Source organism: Thamnophis sirtalis, unplaced genomic scaffold (genome assembly GCF_051295495.1).
Source record: "Thamnophis sirtalis isolate CommonGarterSnake01/CBP01778 unplaced genomic scaffold, rThaSir2_p1.2 scaffold_1, whole genome shotgun sequence".
Classification (NCBI taxonomy): Eukaryota; Metazoa; Chordata; class Lepidosauria; order Squamata; family Natricidae; genus Thamnophis; species Thamnophis sirtalis.
Window position 1 is genome coordinate 34,752,519 of NW_028261381.1, and position 24,159 is coordinate 34,776,677.

General features: G+C 38.1%; 1 protein-coding gene across 1 annotated transcript in view; it reads left to right on the forward strand.

Moving 5' to 3' along the window:
* The window catches only part of NEB (nebulin), a 221,952-nt gene that overhangs the window by 19,025 nt on the left and 178,768 nt on the right, over nucleotides 1–24,159 (forward strand). Inside the window, exons 13-38 of the mRNA XM_087710553.1 lie at nucleotides 1,123–1,239; nucleotides 3,718–3,819; nucleotides 3,911–4,018; nucleotides 4,094–4,198; nucleotides 6,571–6,669; nucleotides 8,299–8,403; nucleotides 9,582–9,689; nucleotides 9,790–9,903; nucleotides 10,380–10,481; nucleotides 10,571–10,678; nucleotides 10,765–10,869; nucleotides 11,170–11,268; nucleotides 12,324–12,428; nucleotides 13,318–13,425; nucleotides 13,529–13,642; nucleotides 14,667–14,768; nucleotides 14,858–14,965; nucleotides 15,056–15,160; nucleotides 15,496–15,594; nucleotides 18,649–18,753; nucleotides 19,465–19,572; nucleotides 19,671–19,784; nucleotides 20,816–20,917; nucleotides 21,007–21,114; nucleotides 21,210–21,314; nucleotides 23,985–24,083. Coding sequence (XP_087566679.1) covers nucleotides 1,123–1,239; nucleotides 3,718–3,819; nucleotides 3,911–4,018; nucleotides 4,094–4,198; nucleotides 6,571–6,669; nucleotides 8,299–8,403; nucleotides 9,582–9,689; nucleotides 9,790–9,903; nucleotides 10,380–10,481; nucleotides 10,571–10,678; nucleotides 10,765–10,869; nucleotides 11,170–11,268; nucleotides 12,324–12,428; nucleotides 13,318–13,425; nucleotides 13,529–13,642; nucleotides 14,667–14,768; nucleotides 14,858–14,965; nucleotides 15,056–15,160; nucleotides 15,496–15,594; nucleotides 18,649–18,753; nucleotides 19,465–19,572; nucleotides 19,671–19,784; nucleotides 20,816–20,917; nucleotides 21,007–21,114; nucleotides 21,210–21,314; nucleotides 23,985–24,083 — 2,754 coding nt within the window. The remainder of the gene's footprint in view (nucleotides 1–1,122; nucleotides 1,240–3,717; nucleotides 3,820–3,910; nucleotides 4,019–4,093; nucleotides 4,199–6,570; nucleotides 6,670–8,298; nucleotides 8,404–9,581; nucleotides 9,690–9,789; nucleotides 9,904–10,379; nucleotides 10,482–10,570; nucleotides 10,679–10,764; nucleotides 10,870–11,169; nucleotides 11,269–12,323; nucleotides 12,429–13,317; nucleotides 13,426–13,528; nucleotides 13,643–14,666; nucleotides 14,769–14,857; nucleotides 14,966–15,055; nucleotides 15,161–15,495; nucleotides 15,595–18,648; nucleotides 18,754–19,464; nucleotides 19,573–19,670; nucleotides 19,785–20,815; nucleotides 20,918–21,006; nucleotides 21,115–21,209; nucleotides 21,315–23,984; nucleotides 24,084–24,159) is intronic.

Sequence of the window (24,159 nt, forward strand, 5' to 3'; positions counted from 1 at the left end):
TCTGGAGTAGTTTAAAGCTTCTGGTCATGTCACATGGGTTGAGTTGCAATGAAGGCATTTTTGTGTAAATTGAAAACGTGTCACAGATGTTTGCTAGAGGGGTCAAGAAGTGAAGATGGCTGTTGCAACCAGATGAACAAAGCCCCTGTGTAATGCTTGTGACATTGACACATGTACAAAAGACATGGGGCTTTGTTCATATAGTCACAGCTGGCATCATGCTCTTTTTGACCCACTCTTTTCCACTTTAATGGAATCTACTGATCATGGAATATTCTGCCCATTTATACAGCTGGTATTCCATATATATTGTGCGGCCTCATCTCATATTGGTGGTCAAGGAAAGTTTAATGTGGAGTGCCATTAAGATTTGGATGCATCTCTTAGGTCTTGGCATTGTTCGAGAAAATGTGTTTGAGCTTAAAAAGGGAGTTCTGCAAAAACGGAATTCCTTTGTCGCTTATGTTGGTGATCCAGTGGAAACTTTTGTTGGTGGAAGAGAGAACTTTCATTGATTTCTGTTTTCCCCTTAGTCACAATCCTATTTTTATGGGAGGAAAAGGAGACCACATGGAAAATGATGAAAAATGCCTTCCTCATTTCTGTTGATGTATGTGTGTGCGCTCGCATCTATGTGTGTGCGTGTGCATATGTGTGTGTGTCCCAACAGTATAACTGTGCTAAAACATAGTTTTGGATCCTAGCTGTTCAGAACGCAATGTCCTTCACTTCATCTTTGAATGCATTACTATCTTTCTCAGATTTAGTTTAGCAGAAGAGATAATCGAAAAGGATTTTTGCTAACGAAAAATGTACTTCCTTTAACCCTTGAAAGCACAATACATTCTAGTTATATTTCATCAGCAATGGTTTTTTTATTGTGGAACAATTGGCAAATACAAGTACAAATAGCATTTTCCAGCTGAAACTGTTTTCTTAATTGAAGAGATGGCATATCTAAAGAGCCTCAAATGTGTTCGCTTTAGAATGGTATATGAATGTTTCCAGTTTTTTAAAAAAGCCTTTGAGCTAAAAGTCCAAATAAAAAGGTCATTGAGTTATACCAAAATAGCATGTTGTAAAATTGGAAAATGAATTAATCCCCCCTATTAATTTTTCTAGATAAAATACAAGGAAGATTATGAAAAAGCCAAAGGTTCAGCAGATTATAATGTACTTCCAGCAACGGAGAATCCGATGCTCAGGCATCTAAAAGCTGTTGCAAATAAAGTAAATGATGTAAGTATGCTATTTTCCCCCCTAGGGATGCTTGACAAAACAAAATTTCAACAATTCATCATTATATATTATTTAAAATTAGACTTCTTTACTAATAGGTTTGCTGTGTGACATCTTGTCTTGCTATAAGAATGCAAAATTTAATCAACAAATTGGTTAGATCAGTGTAATGATAAAATTTCCTTTGAGTAGAATGTTCCTTTTTTAAATATTATTTCAATTGCTGTCACTGGTGGACAAGATACATCATCTTGTTTGAGGATAATAAGCTTATAATTTGCTTACTTCAAACACATAGTACTTACCACAGAATCCCAAAGTATAATATCTATTAAAAAAGATTTCACTCTCTATTCCATTTGTGTTGTAAGAGCTACCAACTTTGTGCATCTTCTAATTTTGGACAATGGCTGCATAGGGGGACTTCAGATAAAGCATTCTCCTTTGTTGCTTCCATTTTGTAAATCAGTGGGGTGGAACTCATGGCCCGTGGGGTGCTTAGATCTGGCCTGTGGCCTGGCCTAGAAACAGCAAAGGACCGGCCCACAGTGTCCTTGTTAGCAAAAATGGAGCTTGGGAGCGCTCATGCGGCCCTCCCAAACTCAATTTTTTGCTGGCAGAAGGTTGCAGCAGGCTATTGCAGCTGAAAATGGATCTCGGGAGCCCATTTTCACTGGCAGAGTACTCGGGTCACCACAGGTTCCCCTGACACAAGTGATGTTCAGTTGGCCACATGCACCTTGGCCATGCTTACCCTGGCCCCCCAAGGTCAAACACAACCATGATGCAGCCTTCATTGAAATAGAGTTTGACACCACTCTTGTAAACCTTCTGCCAGAGTGTCTTGCTTCTCCAGGTATATTATGAGTCAGGTCAGTGAGTGAAGAATGTTCTGGGATTACAGTTTGCTTCGCAGCACATGTGAATTGGGAATGACATAAAATGAACATGGCTCAGGCTGCTCTGGGGGGGGTGTTAAACCTTCAATTTTAGGAAGAGTTGTTTGGGGAATTTAGTGTAAAATTATCTAAATTTTAGGCATCACACAATATAATTCATTTCCCCCTTAATTAGCAGGAACCTGTGTCCAGAGATGGTAGTAATTTGAAGTCTACATTTGGACTAATGCTGGGCTTCTAACAATGCAAGATCTAAATTTGCCTTATACAAGACAAATTTATACATTGGGAATCTGGTTTCTGGGACTTAAAGAGAAATCAATAACGATCATATTGTTCAAGTATTTAAACTGGTTGGTGGTTGGGGACACAAATACACAAATGAAAGTTTTTTCACTACCATGTTTCCCTGAAAATAAGACAGGGTCTTATTTTATTTTGACCCCTGAAATAAGTGCTTGGCCTTATTTTCGGGGAGGTCTTATTATTGTTGAGGTGCAGGAGGCGGCGAGCGTGGTCACCCCATGGCTGCTGCTATATTGCAATATTTTTGGGGAGGGTTTATTTTGGGGGAGGGCTTATTTTTGCGCATGCCCTCAAAAGACTGATTGGGCTTATTATCTGGGGAGGTCTTATTTTCAGGGAAACAGGGTATGTTTAAAATCTATCTTTAGTAATTATTCTTGTACAGTTAGTCCTCATTTTATTACCACAATTGAGCCCCAAATTTTTGTTGCTAAGCGAGACATCTGTTAAGTGAATTTTGCCCTGTTTTATGATCTTTCTTGTCGCAGTTGTTAAGAGAATCACTGCAGTTGTTAAGTTAGTAATGTGGTTGTTAAGCGAATCTGGATTCCCCATTGACTTTGCTTGTCAGAAGATCACAAAAGGTGATCGCATGACCCCGGGGCACTGCATCAATCATAACTGTGAACCAGTTGCCAAGCATCCTAATTTTGACCACATAACTGTGTGGAGATGCTAATATGGTTGTAGATATGAAAAATGATCGCAAGTCACTTTTTTCAGTGACGTTGTAGCTTCAAATGATCACTAAATGAACTGTTGTAAGTTGAGGACTACCTGTGTTTCATCTTATTTCTTATTTCCTTTTGTATTCTATTATTTTAAGACCATTTTTAAAAAGAAGAGTAGCAAAGTTTAGACGATGCAAGAAAAAAGAAATCTCAGAGCTTATGCCATTCGAATATTATCCCCAGGTTCAGAAGCAACACAGCTCTGAGTTAAAATCAAAATATAAGAGGGAGGAGACATATGGAAGACAGAGTTTTTCTTATATTAGAATAAGAAATTGTACATAAATCTTGTCTACCATTGTAGAAAAGAGGATGCTGGTTCTCTTACTTCCTCCAGAAATCATTTTGTTTCCCAGTGTTCATAACTTGGATAAGATAAATAACTGAAAATAAAGGTTTGCATTCTATACCTACTTGCTTCATTTGAAGGCAGCACAGGTTTGATGGCATCATAATCAGCAGAAGAATTTAATTTTTTTCCTGTGTTCCTCTTATGTTAATACTGCTATAATACTTTAGATTCTTTTTTTCCCCCCTGGCAGAGATTATATAAAGAAGCATACGAGAAAGCCAAAGCAAAAAGTATTAACTACTGCGAGACTCCAAAGTACAAAATCGACAATGTTCTGAAAGACTTTAGTGATGTAAGTGTGATAGAAATAGTTCTTTAATGGGCTCCAGATAAAGTCGTGCAGTTTCTTATAAAAAAAACTGGTGGTATTCTTTTTTTTTTAGGTCAAATACAAAGGGCCTTACATAGCCAATGTCTTGGGTCGGTACATAGGCACCTTTGAGGATCCCTATCAAGCGCATTGCATGAAGATTGAAGCTATGAAGAGCAACGTGAGTATGAGTTCTGGGCACCTAATCTGGCTTCAGTGGTTTGTTATGGTTACTGATCCCTTATTGTTTCTCTAGAAAAACTATAAAGCGGACTATGAAGAGGAAAAGGCTAACTGCTACTTCCCCCAGACCTTGACTCAAGAATATGAAGTCCAGAAGAAGCTGGACAAGTGCAAAGATGTAAGAGCTGCTGGGAAATCTTGTATGGCTTATTACCTCAGATGGTAGGGCGGGGGGGGGGGGAAGCATGTCTTTCAAAACTTATTTAAAGCAATCTGAATGCCTAAATTATGAAATGCATTTTGAAGATAGACAAACGCTGCACCTGCATAAGTGAACACAGACTTAAAATCTGACTATTTGTAGCTCAGGGTTGACATCAGAGCTCCTTGGTGCTCTCTGAGCTTGCTTGTTTTCTCGCAGACATTTTGTTATCCAAACTAGGTAACATCATTAGTGCTAGTACTGATGATGTTACCTAGTTTGGATAATGAAACGTCCACGAGCAAACGAGCAAGCTCAGAGAGCACCAAGGACCCCTTAAATCTGACTACGGATTGAGTCATGTGTTTTAATATTTCACAGAAGTGGGAAAAAATCTATCTTCTATTGGAATATTTATTCTGCTTTCTATTTAAGAATCACGGTCTATGTTGAATTAGGATCACATCACTGAGTTCCATTATTCCAACAGGAATATTGAAGAACTGGGATTTTGAATAAAGGAGTGAAATAAGAAAAAAAAACTCATTGAATTGAACTATTTGTAGCCTATGCTATTTGCTTGGTCTTGGCTGAAAACTGCAGCCCGAAGAGGTTGCTTTGTATTAATTTAAAAAAAAAAAGTTTATTTGCATGTAATGTGTAGTTTGTCCTTAGGTGGTATCCTTCTAACATCTTACATCATCATATTAATTTATAGGCAGCTCATGACATCTAGTGGTTAACATGTGTTTGGGTCACATACATAATTTCTCAAGTGAAATCTAATATATCAATTCAATTCACTGTCTGTAGAATTGGACACGGTGGTGTGAATAACCAGCTTTAATACTGTGTGCACTCGCTTACTCACAAACACATTAAGTGATGATATGTATGGCTGAATCAAGGATAGTTCACATTACTGAATAGTAAATAAGTCAAAGTTATCCATCATCTTAGGGGTGGGTTCTGGCCGGCTTCACTGCCAGTTCGCTCGTGCGTGTGCTTTGCATGCGTCCATGCTGGATGCGTGCGCATGTACAGTTCAATTAAAATTGTTCTGTGCATGCGCAGAACTCAAAAACAAAATGGCGACGGAGGCTGGGGAACCAGTTTGGGGGCGTGACAGGCCTGGGTCGCTGCCAGTTTCAGCAACCCAGGCTGCCATACCACTACCGGTTCAGCCAAACTGGGGCGAACCGGTAGGAACCCACGTCTGCATCATCTCCTTAATTGAGCATGTGATAACTTTTGATGTTTTCATGACTATAATAGGCTGAAAGCTTTCAGAATTTCAGGAAATACAGGTAGTCCTTGACCACAATTGAGCTCAAAATCTCTGTTGTTAAGTGCAACATTTGTTAAGTGGGTTTTGTCCTATTTGATGACCTTTCTTGCCCTGGTTGTTAAGTGAACCACTGGAGTTGATAAGTTAGCAACATGGTTGTTAAATGAATCTGGCTTCCCCGTTGATTTTGCTTGTCAAAAGGTTGCGAAAGTGATTACATGACCTTGGGATGAAGCAATGGTCATAACTTTGAACAAGTTCCCAAGCATTTGAATTTTGTTCACAGGATCATGGGGATGCTACAAAGGTCGTATGAAAAATGGCCCTAAGTCACTGTTTTCAGTGCCATTGTAACTTTGAACCATCAGTAAATAAACTGTTGTAAGTCGAGGACTACTTGTAATACATTCTGATTTATCTCATGCTAAATCAAATAAATACAGTCATATTTATTGCCTATTTGTATTTGCACAACACCCTTAGCCTTGCCATGGGAGGGCTTATTGGACCCTGCGAAATAAACCATGGCTGAGCTTGCAAAAAAGATAAGACTCCTTAACTATATCTAGAAGTGGGGTTTTATACACAACACACCTAGTTATGCCAGAATTATAAATATCTGACTAGTTATTGGTTTGCCAGTCATTATCTGCCTGGATAGTGAAATGATTCAGAAGTTGTCACAAGACAGAGACCACTCATTCCCTTCCACTGTTACTTCTGCCCTTGATTAATCTCAATGTTTGTTGAGAATGTATTCTAGATGCAACAGATACATTACAATCTGCTATCATTCCAGATACAAAACATACTGAGGCCTCTTAATGATTATATGCTTTGATATAAAAAAAATCATCTGAGAACTCCAGACAATAATATTATATCATGATTTTCTCAACTAGATGTTTATTCAATCGGCATCATTAACTGCTGTGCTATTTCTTTTGAATGCTGCTTTTTTGGGGTTTTTTGTTTATCTTTGATATATGTTGATACAAAAATGGAAGACCATAGTGCTGCAGCCTGAAAATTCATTATGCATTGCTTTCATTTCAACCAGGCTGTCTACAAGAAGCCTCCAGATCAGATAAAGTTTACTCAGGTGGCGAATTCTCCTGTTTTGGTGCAAGCACAGATTAATACCAAGCAGTTAAGTGATGTAAGTTAACCTGCAACTTAAAGAATGACTTCCTCTCTGGTTTCCATACTTCATGAACCTTTGTGTGTGGTAAAATGTTTCCAGTCATAATGCTGCATTTTTAACAATGAAAAGGGCAAATGAATAATTCATGGTAGACCAAGAAACATACCTATTCTGCTTTTTAAAGCATTATGCAGTAGATTATTGCATATTGAATAAACAATGGTTAATTTCCAATAGAGCAGGGGTGTCCAACTGGTGGCCCGCTGACCGGGGGGCATCACATGCAGGCCACACCCACCCCTTCTCCACAAAGGCAAAAAACATCACGATACGTTGTGATACATCACATGATGTGATCAGGTTTGACACTAGGGGTGAAATCTAGCAGGTTCTGACAGGTTCTGGAGAACCAGTAGCAAAAATTTTGAGTAGTTCGGAGAACCGGCAAATGCCACCTCTGGCTGGCCCCAGAGCTGGGTGGGAATGGAGATTTTGCAGCATCTATCACCTGCCACGCCCACCAAGGCATGCCCACCAAGCCACACCCACAGAACCAGTAGTAAAAAAAATGAATTTCACCACTGTTTAACACCCATGCAATAGAGGCTTCAGGACTGTGTCATCTGAGGTATCTGATATTGTGGAGAAGGATAAGGAAAGAAATCGATGGAGCTGGGTATAGGAAGAATCTCTCTCTTCACTTACCCTGGCATATTCTTCAATATGGTGGTTGTTTATTTTCATGTCTTAAGTTCTATAGTTAAAAAAAAAACTTAAAGCACAAACCCCCACTTTTTCAGACATGGTATTGCTATGTTTGCCAATTATAATAAACTGAAAGGTGGAACCAGATTTCTTCCTTCTCCTCTGTATACATACAACACCTGATTTTGTGGGTCAGTGATGAGACTACTTGGGGAATAAAATTGGCTTCCTCCCATTATATCTGCATATACGATTTCTATTAACAGAACAGTAAGCTAGACCTCACACAGATAAGATAGCAAAGTAGGAGGGTGCCTTGCGTTTTAGAATCCAGCAACCAGTCTTAATGATTTGGTGGTGGTTGTTGTGTCTTTGAATCAGGTTTTTGAATCCTGGTGACTGCTTGGTTTAATTCTTGGCAATATTTTTGGAAGTAGTTTGTGCCTATCTCCTTCTTAAGGTTGAGAGAAAGAGAGTGATTGGCTCATGGTCACAGCTAGCTTTGTGTCTAAGGCAGGACTAGAACTCACATTCTCTTGCTTTCTAGCCTGATGCCTTAACCACTGCACCAAACTGCCTCAAGTCTTAATGACAGCATGTCCAAATACCAACCTGAAATTTCCCTATACCCTGAAAGTTTTATCAATCTCTTACCATTTTTATTGAAGAAGCTGAATCATAGGAAAGCAAGCAAACTGTTTTGTCTGCATGCGAAACATATTTCATTCCAGATGATTTATACTGATCCATTCTACCGATACACATCCTTATGTTGGTGAACAAAAAGGCTAACCATGGCTCGCTTTTGAAATATTTGAATTGAAACATTTGAATACATTGTCTTGATCAGGTTTCATGTTAGCAATGAATTGAAGTATTGTAATTCAACTTTTTTTTCATGTTAACTCATTTTATGGCATTGCTTATTCTGCATTTCAGATGAATTACAAAGCCAAACACGAGGCAGAAAAATCCAGGTGTTCCATACCTCCAGATACTCCTTTGCTTCTCCAGTCCAGAGTCAATGCTTATAATATCAGTGATGTATGTATTATGGGCAATGTTCTTGTGATTCAATTTCATAATTAATAATAATATTATTACTATGAATGAGTTAATGACTATAATATTAGTGATGTAAAAGCAGATAGGTAGGTAGGTAGGTAGGTAGGTAGATAGACAGACAGACAGACAGACAGACAGACAGACAGACAGATAGATATGATAGAGATAGAGATAAAAGTAAAAATAGAGATAGAGGTTGCTGGTTTACACTTGCTATGTTCTGAAGGAGAAAAATCTAAAAAAAGAAAAGCCAAAAGAATGGGAGAAAGGGAAGGACACAAGTCTAGTGCTGATTTAGAAATAACTTTAAAAATTGAAAGCAAGAAGAAGTAACAACTAGTACTTCCAGATGTTGCTACTATGGTGCAGCTATTCTTCTACATTTACAGAATTCAATGGGTGAGCAGAGGTTTTCATATTCTATTTATCATTGTTGTAGTTTCTCCTTCCCAATCTTACTGCTTGCTTCATTTTTTATTTACCATCAAAAATCCACTAAGGAAGGAAGGTGGCATACCTGGACATTAACTTTGAATTATTAGCACTAGGTACCCTGCATCTGGATGGCATGTTGGGGGGATTATAAGACAGTAAGGAAAAAAAGAAATCTCTAAAAGGGAAACATTAAATGACTGAATTGGAGAGTGGGGAGGGGAAGGGAGGGAGGGACAGAGAGAAGCAAATAAAAGAAATGGAGATATGCTGGTTAAGGAAAGACTAAGTGGGAAAGTGACTGACAGGTGGGGTATTGAAAAAAAATTCAGTAGAGATGAAGAAAGAGCATAGAATGAAGCAAAGGAAATAGAGAGATAAAGGAAAGAGAAATGTGTACCAATGGAAAACAAACAAGAGAAACATTATGTGGATAACTCAACACTGTTAGTGGAATCAAATTTTGGATACAACTATCACTGAATTAATATATGATCTTATAAAACTAAGAGGGATCTAGTCATTTTATAAAATCAACACATAGATGAACCTAGTATTTCTTTGAAACCTGTTACAAACCAGGTTTTCAAAGCATGCACAGATTTCAATGCATTATTTAAATACACCACATTGTTGTGATTTTATATATTTTCTACAGTAAATGGCAGCATTGATTCTTTATGTTATACTTTCCTTATGTTTTCTTATCATTCTCATTTGGCTAGAATTGGTATAAGTATGACTGGGATCAATCCAAAGCAAAGAAGTTTGATATCAAATTGGACTCAATCCCGATTCTGGCTGCCAAAGCGAAACAAAAAATTGCAAGTGATGTAAGTGTTACACAGAAATTAAAAAAAGGCAGTTCGTGGCTCTCCATTTTTATACAAATTTATAGCATATGAAACTATGTCATTCTCTTTTCCCAATTAGGTTGAGTACAAGAAGGGCTACGAAAAGAGCAAAGGAAAGCTTATTGGAGCTTTGAGTGTTGAAGATGATCCTAAGATCCGGCACTCACTGAAAGTAGGCAAGCTACAAAGTGATGTAAGTAAACCCAATGTACAGTATTGTGAAAATAGGAAGAGTGGGAGGCATGCAACATTTTCCTTGGATCCCAGGAGCTTACAAGCAAGGAGACTGAGTGTGGAATAACAAGTCCTAAGCATTTTTAAAAAAGAAATATTATAATCTTGGCTCTATATTTAATTTCAAATGAATACCAGTATATTGGCTGTATGGTATACATATTGAACAATGGTTTTTTGTTCCTTAAACTTTTCACCCTTTAAATCCAACTAACTACGGTACAAGTTCCTTGGCCCTCTTCTTCGTATTGGCCCATTAACTATTTTTTCATATATTGGTTGCGCTATTTATTTCCCATAAATTTTTGTTATTATTTCTCAAGATAACCAGCATTTCAATAGCAAAATTTTCTAAATGGGAGACAACATCATGCATATAAGAAATATTTTCTAAATCCCTGTTCCATGATTACTTCTCCTTTTTCACTCTTGCAGAGATTATATAGGGAACCTTATGAAAAAGCAAAAGGAGTAAGCATTAACTATTGTGAGACTCCACAGTATCAAGTGGACAACGTTCTTAAGAACTTCAGTGGGGTAAGTGTGGTGGACATTTCTCCTTTGTTTCTGCTCCAGACGATAGTCTTGCTTGCTTTGCTGCAACATGTGATTGTGTTTCTCCACAGGTGAGATACAAGGAGCCTTACATAACCAATGTCTTGGGCCGGTATATAGGCACTTTTGAGGACCCCTATCAAGCACATTGCATGAAGATGGAAGCTATGAAGAGCGACGTATGAATTGTACCTATTTTCCTCTATTTCCCCCCTTTTTTTCTTCAGTTCATGGTGTTTATGATGTTTTCTGGTGGTTTCTCTAGAAAAACTATAGGGCAGACTATGAAGACGAAAAGGATAAATGCTATTTCCCTCAAACCATAACTCAAGAATATGAAACCATGAAGAAGCTGGACATATGCAAAGATGTAAGTCATTGTTCTAGTGAAAAATAAAAGAGTCTCAGTGGTATATTATTTCATGAAATTCTTAAAACAATAAATCAAATAAAAGATATTACATGATCCAAAAATATCTGAAGTGTTGCCAGTGGCACAAGAATTGAATTCATACAGCAAATTTAAAAGTTGCTGTACTTTTCCTGAATGGCTGCAGGGATGATGGTAACACAATCAATCTTCATAAAATGTATCATGAATTACAAAATCATAAACCTGATGTCTACCAAAAATTAATTTGCCACTGATTTTTAAAAACTTTCTCCCTAGTCTGCCTACAAAAAGCATGCTGACCAGATCAAATTTACTTCAGTGTCGGATTCTCCAGTTTTGCTACAAGCACAGATTAATACCAAGCAGCTGAGTGACGTAAGGCTTTGCATGGTCTTATATTTTCTGCTAAGTTGTCTGAGAAAGAGTTCATGATTATTTGGGACTTGCAAGTCCTTAACATTGCAATAATGTTAAGTGATTGGAAAGAATTGTCAGGAACTGTCAGTTGATACTGAACTAGATTCAGTGTTTACAAAATGACAGCGATCATTTTTGATTGTTGGCCCACTGAAAGCCAAAGACATTCTTAACCTGATGGTGCCAAGAATCTCCTCTCGAACTGTCAGTTGATACTGAACTAGATTCAGTGTTTACAAAATGACAGTGATCATTTTTGATTGTTGGCCCACTGAAAGCCAAAGACATTCTTAACCTGATGGTGCCAAGAATCTCTTCTCCTCTGCTGTGCAGATACTAACAGAGGTATGCCACTGCCCTAGATACATATGTCGCACATTGTTGAGAAATTATCTACCTGTCTTCTGAACACTGTGTTTGCGTGACATTTTCTATTTTTTTATTTTTTATTTTATTTAAAAACATGAAAGTACATACACACACAAAACCTAGAAATAGACCACATTTACACAATACAATACGAACAGGAGCTTCCTGTTCTTTCTAAGAACAATTATCAATCGATACCGCTCACCCTATATTATTTCTCCTTCTATTATATTTCATTTGGATTTCACCATTCTTAACCCCCTTATTTTACTCATAATTATTATTTTTGAGTTTTGTGGTATTCCTTCATTGATTCTTGTTTCTTTCCTCCATCCACCAATATCATTTATCCCGTATCTGGTAGAATTCTGATTCTTCTTTTCCCTGGATTTCTTTAGTTAGTTTGTCCATTTCAGCACAATCCATAACCTTTCTTATTATTTCATCTTTCATGGAGTTAATTTGTTTTTCCATTTCTGGGCAAAGGCAATCCTTGCCTCCGTAATTATATATAGTATTAAATACTGGATTTCTTTTTTGTATTTCGCAGACATTATTCCTAATAAAAAAAACTCTGTGCGTGACATTTTAATATGTCCCCACAGTTGCTTTTTAAATCCTCATTAACTCATTCTGCATTTCAGATGAACTACAAAGCCAAACATGAGGCTGAAAAAGCCAGATGTACCATACCTCCGGATGCTCCGTTTTTCCTCCAGTCCAGAGTCAATGCTTATAACATCAGTGATGTAAGTATAAGACTTCTGTATGGTTGTTTTGCAGTTAGAGTTATATAATATATAATTTAAGTTTTGACTCAATTATGTGAACTGTTACTATTGCTACTAGGATAATAGGGCAATGTGTAAGACTAGATGAATGCCTTCCGAAGACCCTGGGCATCTTTCATAATCCATAGTCGGTATGAGCAAGGACATTAAACTGGAAAAGAGAACTAACTTAATTTTAGAACCAAAGAGAAAGGAGTCCAGAGCATATTGGTTGTTGGGGAAGAAGAATGAAGCATGTCAGAATTATGACATAAGAAGAAAGATAAAAAAGAAAAGAAAACTTCTCAACCAATATTTAGGAAAGACTATATGAGTCAGGAGAAAGGAAAAAGGTAGCAGGAATGATAAGGAAAGAATCTAATCAAATTCTGCAGACTGGAAAAGTAGATCTAAAAACCAGTTGTTGGGAATATTATGGAAGAGTGTGTGGTTGAATAGATATACCTCCAATTATGTGATAAATCACAGCTTGGTTTTGAGGCAAGGATCAGGTGCTGATAAAGAACTTGATTAGATGAATGCACTCTGCCTTGATGTTCGAGTACTGCAGAGAATGGATTGGTTACATCATGTATTTGCATATCGTGTACTATTCATCTCATGAGACTTTTTTACAAGTTCCGATTTTTTAAAAAAGTGATTATATTTTTAATAGCATTTCATGATAGCACATAGAAATGTTAGAATTTATATTTCAGTTGGCTAGAACTTATTGTTCTTAACTTGAAGAATATTTTCATTTTCTCAACCAAACTAAGGTATGGTTATAGATAAAAGCATCTTCTACTGTATGTATTTTGAGGCTTATCCTCCTGATTCCTAGTTTATTTTCTTCTCTCTTGGCTAGAATTGTTATAAGTATGACTGGGATCAAACAAAAGCAAAGAAGTTTGATATCAAAATGGATGCTATCCCAATTTTGGCTGCGAAAGCCAAGCAAAAAATCACGAGCGATGTAAGTGTTGCACAGAGTAATGGGGGGGGGGGGAGCTTAGCATGCAATACGCAGACAAAGTTTGTATCCAATGCAAGTATTTTATTCTGATATCCCCCTGTAGATTGAATATAAGAAAGGCTACGAAAAGAGCAAGGGGAAGCTTATTGGAGCCTTGAGCGTCCAGGATGATCCCAAGATCTTACATTCTCTGAAAGTAGGCAAACTGCAAAATGACGTAAGTACAAATTACAGTAAAGTGAAAATGGAGTGTGTTGCATTTTAGAATATCTGTGATGATGTAGTACTGCTGTTACCACAGAGAGAGAGGAAGGGGTCAGGCTATTTTTCCAAAGAACCCGAAGGCCAGACAAGGAATAATGGATGGAAACTAAACAAGGAGAGTTTTAACCTGGAAATTTTCTGACAGTGAGAGCAATCAACCAATAGAACAGCTTGTCTTTGGAAGTTGTGGAAGCTTCATCACTTGAAGCTTTCAAAAAGAGACTGAACTGCCATCTGTCAGAAATGGTGTAGGGTCTGCTTGGGCGGGTGTGTGTGTGTTGAACTATAACCTACAAGGTCCCTTCCAACTCTGTTAATCTGTATCCCTTCTTCCCTCCCTTCCTTCCTGATGTTCTGTTTTCCTCAGAGGGGGGAAAAACATTTTTTTGCTCCCTGTATTCTAGAACTATAAAGCAAGAAAAATTAGTAGTGAAATAAGAATTCTCACATCATTGAAAATTATAATCTACATCTACTGCCATTTTAATAGTAGCCAGTAAAGAGGACATACACTATACACACCTTCAGTAATTTGTTAATATTTGTATGACTATCAAATTTGGGAACTTCCAGCTTTATCACAGATATTTATATAATGCCTAATTATCCTAATTTATTCAGAGTCAAGTAGTCAATTGTCTGATAAAAAAACCTTCAACTAAAATAATAATGAACATCAACATGCTAAATCATGAATGAGCTAAATAGAAAATCTGTATCAGAAAGCAGTTTACACAGAACATTAATAGCTATTGTTAATTGATACAAAGTATCCTTGCCATTTTATTTATAACCTAATTTGGGTTTCCCATAAACACCTGCCTTGCTACTCTTGGAAAGAGAAACTTTGGAGATCTATACCCTGGAATTAAGCCGGGTAGATAGTTCTTATGTGCCCATTCTAATTATGAATTCACAAATGACATTTTCCATATGGCTTCCTATAACAATTCCTTCTTTCTTTTTCACTCTTGCAGAGACTATATAAGGAATCCTATGAAAAAGCAAAAGGAGTAAGCATTAACTATTGTGAGACTCCACAGTATCAAGTAGACAACGTTCTTAAGAACTTCAGTGGGGTAAGTGTGGTGGACATTTCTCCTTTGTTTCTGCTCCAGACGATAGTCTTGCTTGTTTTGCTGCAACATGTGATTGTGTTTCTCCACAGGTGAAATACAAGGAGCCTTATGTAACCAATGTCTTGGGCCGGTATATAGGCACTTTTGAGGACCCCTATCAAGCACATTGCATGAAGATGGAAGCTATGAAGAGCGACGTGAGTATGAATTGTACCTATTTTCCTCTATTTCCCCCCTTTTTTTCTTCAGTTCATGGTGTTTATGATGTTTTCTGGTGGTTTCTCTAGAAAAACTATAGGGCAGACTATGAAGATGAAAAGGATAAATGCTATTTCCCTCAAACCATAACTCAAGAATATGAAGCCATGAAGAAGCTGGACATGTGCAAAGATGTAAGTCATTGTTTTAATGAGGTCATATATTTTTATGTGCTTCAGAACTGAAAAAGAAAAGAATCTCAGTTGTGTATTGTGTCACGATATTCTTAAAATAATAAATGAAATAAAAAATACGTGAAAATATCTGAAGTATTATTGATGGTACAAGAACTGAATTTAAACACCATGCTGTCAATGTATGTAAATGCTGCCTTCCTCAGCTATATTTTTGCTGAATGGATGCATGGATGATAGTAGCAGAGCAGAAGGTTGTAAAACATATCACGAAGTAGAAAACACAAGTCGGATGTTTACTGAAAAGTAATCGCTGCTTGTTTTTTTCCCCCTAGTCTGCCTACAAAAAGCATCCCTACCAGATGAAATTTACTTCAGTGTCGGATTCTCCAGTTTTGCTACAAGCGCAGGTTAATAGCAAGCAGCTGAGCGATGTAAGTAATCTGGAAGCGGATGGAAGCTGCCTTTCTATGATCTTATATTGCCCGCTATAGACAGCCTAATGTTGAGTTGGACTTGCAGATTTTTTACATTGCAATAACATGACTCTCTATTTGGAAAATGAGAATTTTGTGGCAACACTTTTTAAAACAAATGGAAGCAGTTGCTTAGAATGTATTGGAATGAACATGGCAGTAATCTCAGTTTTCCAGAAGCTCATCCTTTTATTCATGTATGTGCTTATTTAGCAAAAGATTGTCAGACATGAATCAGATAGATTAGGTTCTCTGTTGCAGAGAAGAATTAAGCCCTGGTAGGCAGACATTGCTCTTCTCAGTTCCAAACGGTCAATGCCTTTACATAGGGTTATGCTTTGGAATTTTAAACATGGCCATTTTTTTCCTTTCGCCCTTCTCAGTTAACAGGTGTTTGTTTGGGGCTCAGAATAGTGTAAAAAGGTTTACAAACGGATCGTTTTTAACTGTTCTGACCTACGCTTCCTGAGAGAGCATAGATCACAATGTTAGTCCTCAAAACCCTCTTTTATTTATACAGCTGTAAATTATGGCCATTCACAGTCCGCAAGGCTTCACAAACAGTCAGTGAAGGTTCCGACAGATGTCTGCTTGAGTTGCCACAGACTTTCAGGGAAATGTTGATAAACACCCACCTTATCTCCCTGGGAATACTGCCAGACACCTAATTGCCAAATGCAGAACAAGGCCAAATTTAGCACAAAGTCAAACAGAACTTTTCAAAGCTTGAACTGACTAGATAAACTAATTGCTTCCTGCAAAAGCTTACGTCCTGTTCGCTCCTCTTTTATGTCTTATGGGAGGAGCCAATCATCTCCAAACCTTACTCCCAAATCGACCCAGTTTTCTTAATTGTTCTTGCCTTCTGGCAACTCTGCACATGCACACACTGGAAACAGGCTCCCATTGTTCTTCTCCATCGCTGATGTCAAATAACTACCAGATGGCCTTGAGCCTCCGACTCAGTGCCATCGTCCAAGCCTTCCCCAGACTCCACGACTGGCCCATGTTCCTCCCTAAACCTCCTCACTGTCTGAATCTGCTGCCAGCTCTGCTGGCCGCTGACAGGCCACAATATTAACTTCTAGAAACTGCTGGTTGCTACTTCAGCAGATATAGACCCTATGCCATCTCTTCTATTTTGTCTCTCCTTCCCTCTTCAGGCTCTGGAGAAGCTGACCATGTCATTGATGATGAATTAGATGATTCTAAAAAGTTTGTAACTGCACCCTTAGCTGTTTAAATCATAAGACCCTTTCATATGCCCTGTTTACTGTGACAGGAAGGTGCCTTCCTAACCATTCCAGAAGCAGAGAAATGGATGTGATCATATTTAAATTCAATCTTGTCCCATTGGAAAAACAGCCTATTGTCCACTACTTTTGTTCTGTTTTAAAAGGGCATTTTCCACCATAGGCAATACGAGTCTTGTAGTTCAGCTGGCCTGCAGTATCTCATTTGTAGGTAAAGTTAAAGGGGAGGACAAACTGCCCTGCTGCTTTTGATTTCCTCTGACTCCCTGGTCATTCAACATTTGACAACAGAAGAATCAAAACTTTCCTATTGTGCCTCAAAGTTATTTCTCCCACAGTTTTTCCAAAACCTCAAGAGAAGGCAAGAAAGATGCCAGGGAATAAGCCACCATAAAGCCTCTAATTCTCCTGACCCACTAAGATATTCTGTAGGACTGAAGAGCTGTGGGGAAAAGAGAAGTAGAAGGGAAGTTGTTCTTTAATTGGCAATCCCCAAGATGAAGCTGTTCATCCTGGCTTGGTGGAGAAGGCATAGCTGTGCCTGGTTCTCAGGGTTGGCTGGGTGCATTTGTTGACCTGTACTAGTGGTCCATCTACAAGTCTTCTGCTACCAGTAATTGACACTAAAGAGGCATCCCCCCCTCTCTTTATTTACTTTCCTCATTGATTAAACCTGTTTACCTCATTACTGAGGTAGAAAATAGTCAGAAATGGGACCATTATAGCAATAGCAATAGCAGTTAGACTTATATACTGCTTCATAGGGCTTTCAGCCCTCTCTAAGCGGTTTACAGAGTCAGCATATTGCCCCCAACAACAATTGCATTTGAAGCCATTGTGCTTTGATATTGACTCACACATTCCTCACTCTTCTTGGTGAGGAATTCCTCTCATTCCTCTCATTGCCAAGTCAACCATTCTCTGGATCAGATTAATTATACAAATGTCTGTTATTCACTTGACCAGATCTTCAAACTTAACTCTCAGGCACACCACAACATTACTGTGGTTGTCTGAACTTTTCTGAATAAGCACTGGTGAGGATAGGGTTACCATTTTATAGCTCCCTCCATCAGAATGGCTTATTGAAAAATCCTATATCAATTCTGTTGCTAATAAAGCATTTGGTCTCAGGCCAGATCTTTGGCTTATGTGAGATAGGAAAGTAGTAAATTTTCTTAGTTTTCAAAGATATTTGTCAGGAAAGGAGTTGAAATTGCTGCTATTGGTGTAAGGGAATAATTGTTACTGCATGGGCCAGTGGTGGGTTCCAGATCTCGTCGCAACCGGTATGCTGCAATGGGGCATGCGCACCCACTTCCTGTGATGCTCCAGCTGCTCGGCAGAGCATTGCGCAGGTGCTGTACACTCTGTGTGCATGTGCAAATGGCCCAGTTGGGTCAAATACAGGTAAGGAAGGCAGGCAGGTGGATGGGCCCTCTGGAGCACCTCACCAGAACAGTACCTGGTGCTCCCAGCAGGCACTGGTATGCCTGTACAGAAGCATACCAGCCGTAATCCACCACTGGCATCGGCACTGCCATTTTCTCCTAACTGCTCCTTTAGAAGGTTCATCATTTGGACAAGGTAGTCCTCCTGGGAGAGAATTTGGTTTGGGCACTGGAGCAAAACCTTGATGATTTGATCGATAGAAACTCCATAGCCATAGTTGGTCTGTAGGAGAAGGAATTCTTCCCATAGTGAAGAGCAGTGTGTGTTAGTAATTTATATACCACTCTTTGTTCATTCTATATTTCAGATGAATTACAAAGCTAAGCATGAGGCTGAAAAATTCAAATGTTCTATACCTCCAGATGCTCCTTTGTTTCTCCAGTCCAGAGTTAATGCTTATAACATCAGTGATGTGAGTATAATGCACAACTGCTCTTATGACTCAATAACTTAATAACTACCAGTAATACATTGCTACTATGATAATAGGTCATGAATCTAAAATATTTGCAGTGAGATATCTATTAGGCAGACAGCAAATAATACATTGGATAGATTGTTGTAACCCAGAGTCAGCATGGACAAGGACCTCAAGCTTGAAAATAACCAGTCTAATTAGCTATATTTAAAACAACACAAAGACCAAAATTTATTGGTAGAGGATGAAATAAAATGAGGGAATGATGTGATCACAAAAGAAGGAAGAGGAAAAGCAGAATTTCTCAACACATATACAGTAGGAGTGTGTTGTGCATATTTGGCAGGAGAAACAATAGAAACTGAAATGATGTAGAAGTAGGCTAGTTGGATTCTAGGATTTCAAAAGAACTTAGAACATGAGTGACTGTAATCACAAGAATTACTAGAAAAGAGTCTGGGTTGAGAAGTGAAGGACAGGGAAGTAATGGGTATATTTGTGCAGATGTATCTATAACCAATTAATCATTATATGAAGATATCTATTTTCTCTATGTCTACATGTCTCTCTAGATGTAAATTTGTACATATAGATCCATCTTATAATGGACTTATTTTGTGAAATTTCCAAATATTTAAAGGCAATTCTATGTATTTTGAGGCTTATCCTCCTGATTCCTAGTTTATTTTCTTCTCTCTTGGCTAGAATTGTTATAAGTATGACTGGGATCAAACAAAAGCAAAGAAGTTTGATATCAAAATGGATGCTATCCCAATTTTGGCTGCGAAAGCCAAGCAAAAAATCACGAGTGATGTAAGTGCACAGAGTAATGGGGAGGGGGGGAGAGCTTAGCATGCAATACGCAAAGTTTGTATCCAATGCAAGTATTTTATTCTGATATCCCCCTGTAGATTGAATATAAGAAAGGCTACGAAAAGAGCAAGGGGAAGCTTATTGGAGCCTTGAGCGTCCAGGATGATCCCAAGATCTTACATTCTCTGAAAGTAGGCAAACTGCAAAATGACGTAAGTACAAATTACAGTAAAGTGAAAATGGAGTGTGTTGCATTTTAGAATATCTGTGATGATGTAGTACTGCTGTTACCACAGAGAGAGAGGAAGGGGTCAGGCTATTTTTCCAAAGAACCTGAAGGCCAGACAAGGAATAATGGATGGAAACTAAACAAGGAGAGTTTTAACCTGGAAATTTTCTGACAGTGAGAGCAATCAACCAATAGAACAGCTTGTCTTTGGAAGTTGTGGAAGCTTCATCACTTGAAGCTTTCAAAAAGAGACTGAACTGCCATCTGTCAGAAATGGTGTAGGGTCTGCTTGGGTGTGTGTGTGTGTGTGTGTGTTGAACTATAACCTACAAGGTCCCTTCCAACTTTGTTAATCTGTATCCCTTCTTCCCTCCCTTCCTTCCTGATGTTCTGTTTTCCTCAGAGGGGGGGAAAAACATTTTTTTGCTCCCTGTATTCTAGAACTATAAAGCAAGAAAAATTAGTAGTGAAATAAGAATTCTCACATCATTGAAAATTATAATCTACATCTACTGCCATTTTAATAGTAGCCAGTAAAGAGGACATACACTATACACACCTTCAGTAATTTGTTAATATTTGTATGACTATCAAATTTGGGAACTTCCAGCTTTATCACAGATATTTATATAATGCCTAATTATCCTAATTTATTCAGAGTCAAGTAGTCAATTGTCTGATAAAAAAACCTTCAACTAAAATAATAATGAACATCAACATGCTAAATCATGAATGAGCTAAATAGAAAATCTGTATCAGAAAGCTGTTTACACAGAACATTAATAGCTATTGTTAATTGATACAAAGTATCCTTGCCATTTTATTTATAACCTAATTTGGGTTTCCCATAAACACCTGCCTTGCTACTCTTGGAAAGAGAAACTTTGGAGATCTATACCCTGGAATTAAGCCGGGTAGATAGTTCTTATGTGCCCATTCTAATTATGAATTCACAAATGACATTTTCCATATGGCTTCCTATAACAATTCCTTCTTTCTTTTTCACTCTTGCAGAGGTTATATAGGGAACCTTATGAAAAAGCAAAAGGAGTAAGCATTAACTATTGTGAGACTCCACAGTATCAAGTGGACAACGTTCTTAAGAACTTCAGTGGGGTAAGTGTGGTGGACATTTCTCCTTTGTTTCTGCTCCAGACGATAGTCTTGCTTGTTTTGCTGCAACATGTGATTGTGTTTCTCCACAGGTGAGATACAAGGAGCCTTACATAACCAATGTCTTGGGCCGGTATATAGGCACTTTTGAGGACCCCTATCAAGCACATTGCATGAAGATGGAAGCTATGAAGAGCGACGTGAGTATGAATTGTACCTATTTTCCTCTATTCCCCCCACCCTTTTTTTTTGTTCAGTTCATGGTGTTTATGATGTTTTCTGGTGGTTTCTCTAGAAAAACTATAGGGCAGACTATGAAGACGAAAAGGATAAATGCTATTTCCCTCAAACCATAACTCAAGAATATGAAGCCATGAAGAAGCTGGACATATGCAAAGATGTAAGTAATTGTTTTCATGAGGTCATATTTTTTTATGTGCTTCAGATCTGAAAAAGAAAAGAATCTCAATTGTGCAAAGATATAAGTCATTGTTAGTGTGAGATTTTATAATTGTATTTGCAATAGTCCAGAGTCTTTAAAAAAAAACCTCCTGAAGTGTTTTTTTAAAAAAAGGTAAACTTTAATATTACAGTGCTAATGTATGTTTCCTTGGATTGGTCTTGACTCATGGCTGATTATGCAGATGAGGGCTCTTGTTCCACATTCCTGCTCTCTGCATACATCCATCCTCATGCCAGTTTTCGTGGCATTAGAATGGAATTCACTATTTTTCTTAAACAACCCAGACATAATGCTGAAAGAGCCACAATGTTTTCGTATAAGGTTAAATTGGAATGGGCAAGTCACATATGATGCCAAATTACAATTTAAGGAACCACAGAACTGCACAACAAAGTATTTTCCTTGTAGTGTTCATTGGTTCAAATACTTCCTCCTGAAGAGATCGGTGTGAAGCCTGGTAAGAGATGCCTTTGTAGCATCACCTGGGCATTTTAATTTTTTTATGTTTTGGCAGACCAATATTGGAGTTTGTAGTAGGTCTTGCATTGCACTTGCTTCTCCAGCTTTGTTACTCTTTCTCTATGACTGCGCTGAAAAGTGGCTATTCAGATATACATATAGGATACATGTGACATCTGGTGGTAAGGAGACTGAAGTTGAATTACTTCTTGGAGGAGACTGCAGTGTAATCATCCAATGGCTTGGATGAGCTCTGTGCTGCAGAGTGAACATCTCTTTCTCCTTTTTCCCATTTTTAAAAATCTTGGCTTGTAGTATTGTTACAATGGAGCTAGAACAGGTTGGTAGCCTCTCCAATACATGTGAATTTGTAAAAGTAAGTCATGGGTTAAAAATACAAGGTTAAAAAAAGGGTTTACTTTTGGAGGAACTCTTTATGGTCATTGCTGCCTGTCTGTCACCTTGGCTACTTTCCCCCATCTGGTGGTTGTATTTTATCTTAGTTTTTATTAGTGGTTATTTACTATTCTGGCATTTATTTGTATTTCTGTTTTATATTTAAATTTTTGTTACCCATTGCAGATGTTTTATATCTGTGTTTTATGAATGTAAGCTACAAGAGCCCCTGTTGTTTGCAACAGGAAACAAATACAACAAATATTGCCATGAAAGCTGATACATACGTGTATGAACATATCTTATGTTATTGAATGTTCTTTGTTAAAGCAGTGCCAAGTGTTTGAAGGGGATATTTCACAAAGGGATGCTTTCTAGGCATGGTTACTAAACTCTGAAGCTCAACATTGTCTGAGAGATATTGGCTGTGAAAGCCTATGCCATTATAATGAAATAAAGCATCTTTCTTGGGAGTCTTGGGAGTCCCAAAGGTGCTTTTTCAAGAGGCAACTGGACTTTCTTCGAAGACAAAACAACCACTTCTGAAATGCATGGTACAACATAGGAGAACAAACCCATCAGGACTAGATTCAGCAGTCCACCTGCATTTAAAAGACAAAGGCCACTCATTTGAAGACAGCAAAGACCACATTTTGGACACATTTTTGGTTTGAAAGAGGGGTCAAAGAGGCGATCTAGGTCAAGGTTGAACAGATGTCTCTCAACAAATGGGGAGGATATGACATCATCTCTCTCCAGTCTACAACACAGAACTTTCAACAGTTCCAAAAAGGCTCTGCACCCATTTGCACCACTCAGGTGACCCTGAGGACACAGATAAACCTCCAGGTGGCTTCAATTACCTTCTAAAAGAATGCAAATGACCAGCTGTCTGCATGGAGTATAAATTCTTCCATTTCCCACCATCCAGTCAGAGCTGAAGAAGTTTCCTGGATGAGAAGCAAAATGTTTTCAAAGAAAAACAAGAAAGTCCAGTTGCCTCTTGAAAAAGCATCTTTCAGACAACCATGACCTGGATGATTGAGAATCTCCATAAGCACTTTCTTGGGAATGTTAAAGTAGCCTTGACTTTTTCAAGCCTCCCTCGTGTGCTTCAAAAACTGTCCTAGTGGCTTTCACACATATGCATGACACCACCACTTCATTTTACAGACAATCCCTTCACAGGCAGCTACTCAGATCCTGCAGAAACAGAACTGGAAACATCTGTAAGGCCTTGCGAACAGTTGATGCTTTATTCCACGGGTATCAAACTCACCGTGTCACGTTGCTGTCACGTGACATATCACATTTTTCCCTTTGCGGAGCTGGGGTGGGTGTGGCCTGTGTGTGATGTATCTGGCCCATGGGCTGCCAGTTTGACACCCCTGCTTTAGTCTTTTTGAAGATAGAAGTTTTGTTTCCAATATACTGCATAGATTTACTAGTAATAGGCTTTATCCCCAGCAGTGCAAATATAGACTAACACCGTATCTGTGTGTAACAAGTATGGGACGATATGCTTCTATTCACATCTTTTAGTTAAAATAGCAATATATTTGATAATCAGAAGGCTTTAAGTTTTCTAAACAGCAATGGGTTTAGATATATTGTTGATGAATGAATGGACCATGTTAGTATGCAGGAATTTTTTTAAAAATTTTTTTTTCTGTAGATGCTGAAAAGTAGAATGTTAATTTGATATACGCTAAAAAGTAAATGCAATTACCTTTTGTTTCCCCATTTGTCTAGCATGCATACAAGAAACATTCTGGTCAGATCAAGTTTACCCCTGTGACAGACTCGCTGGTTATGGTACAAGCACAAATTAATTCCAAGCAGCTGAGTGATGTAAGTAACCTAGCAACTCTAACAATGTCCCATCTGGCCTTATTTTGTAGATGCTTTCTCTTCAAGTAATGGGTTT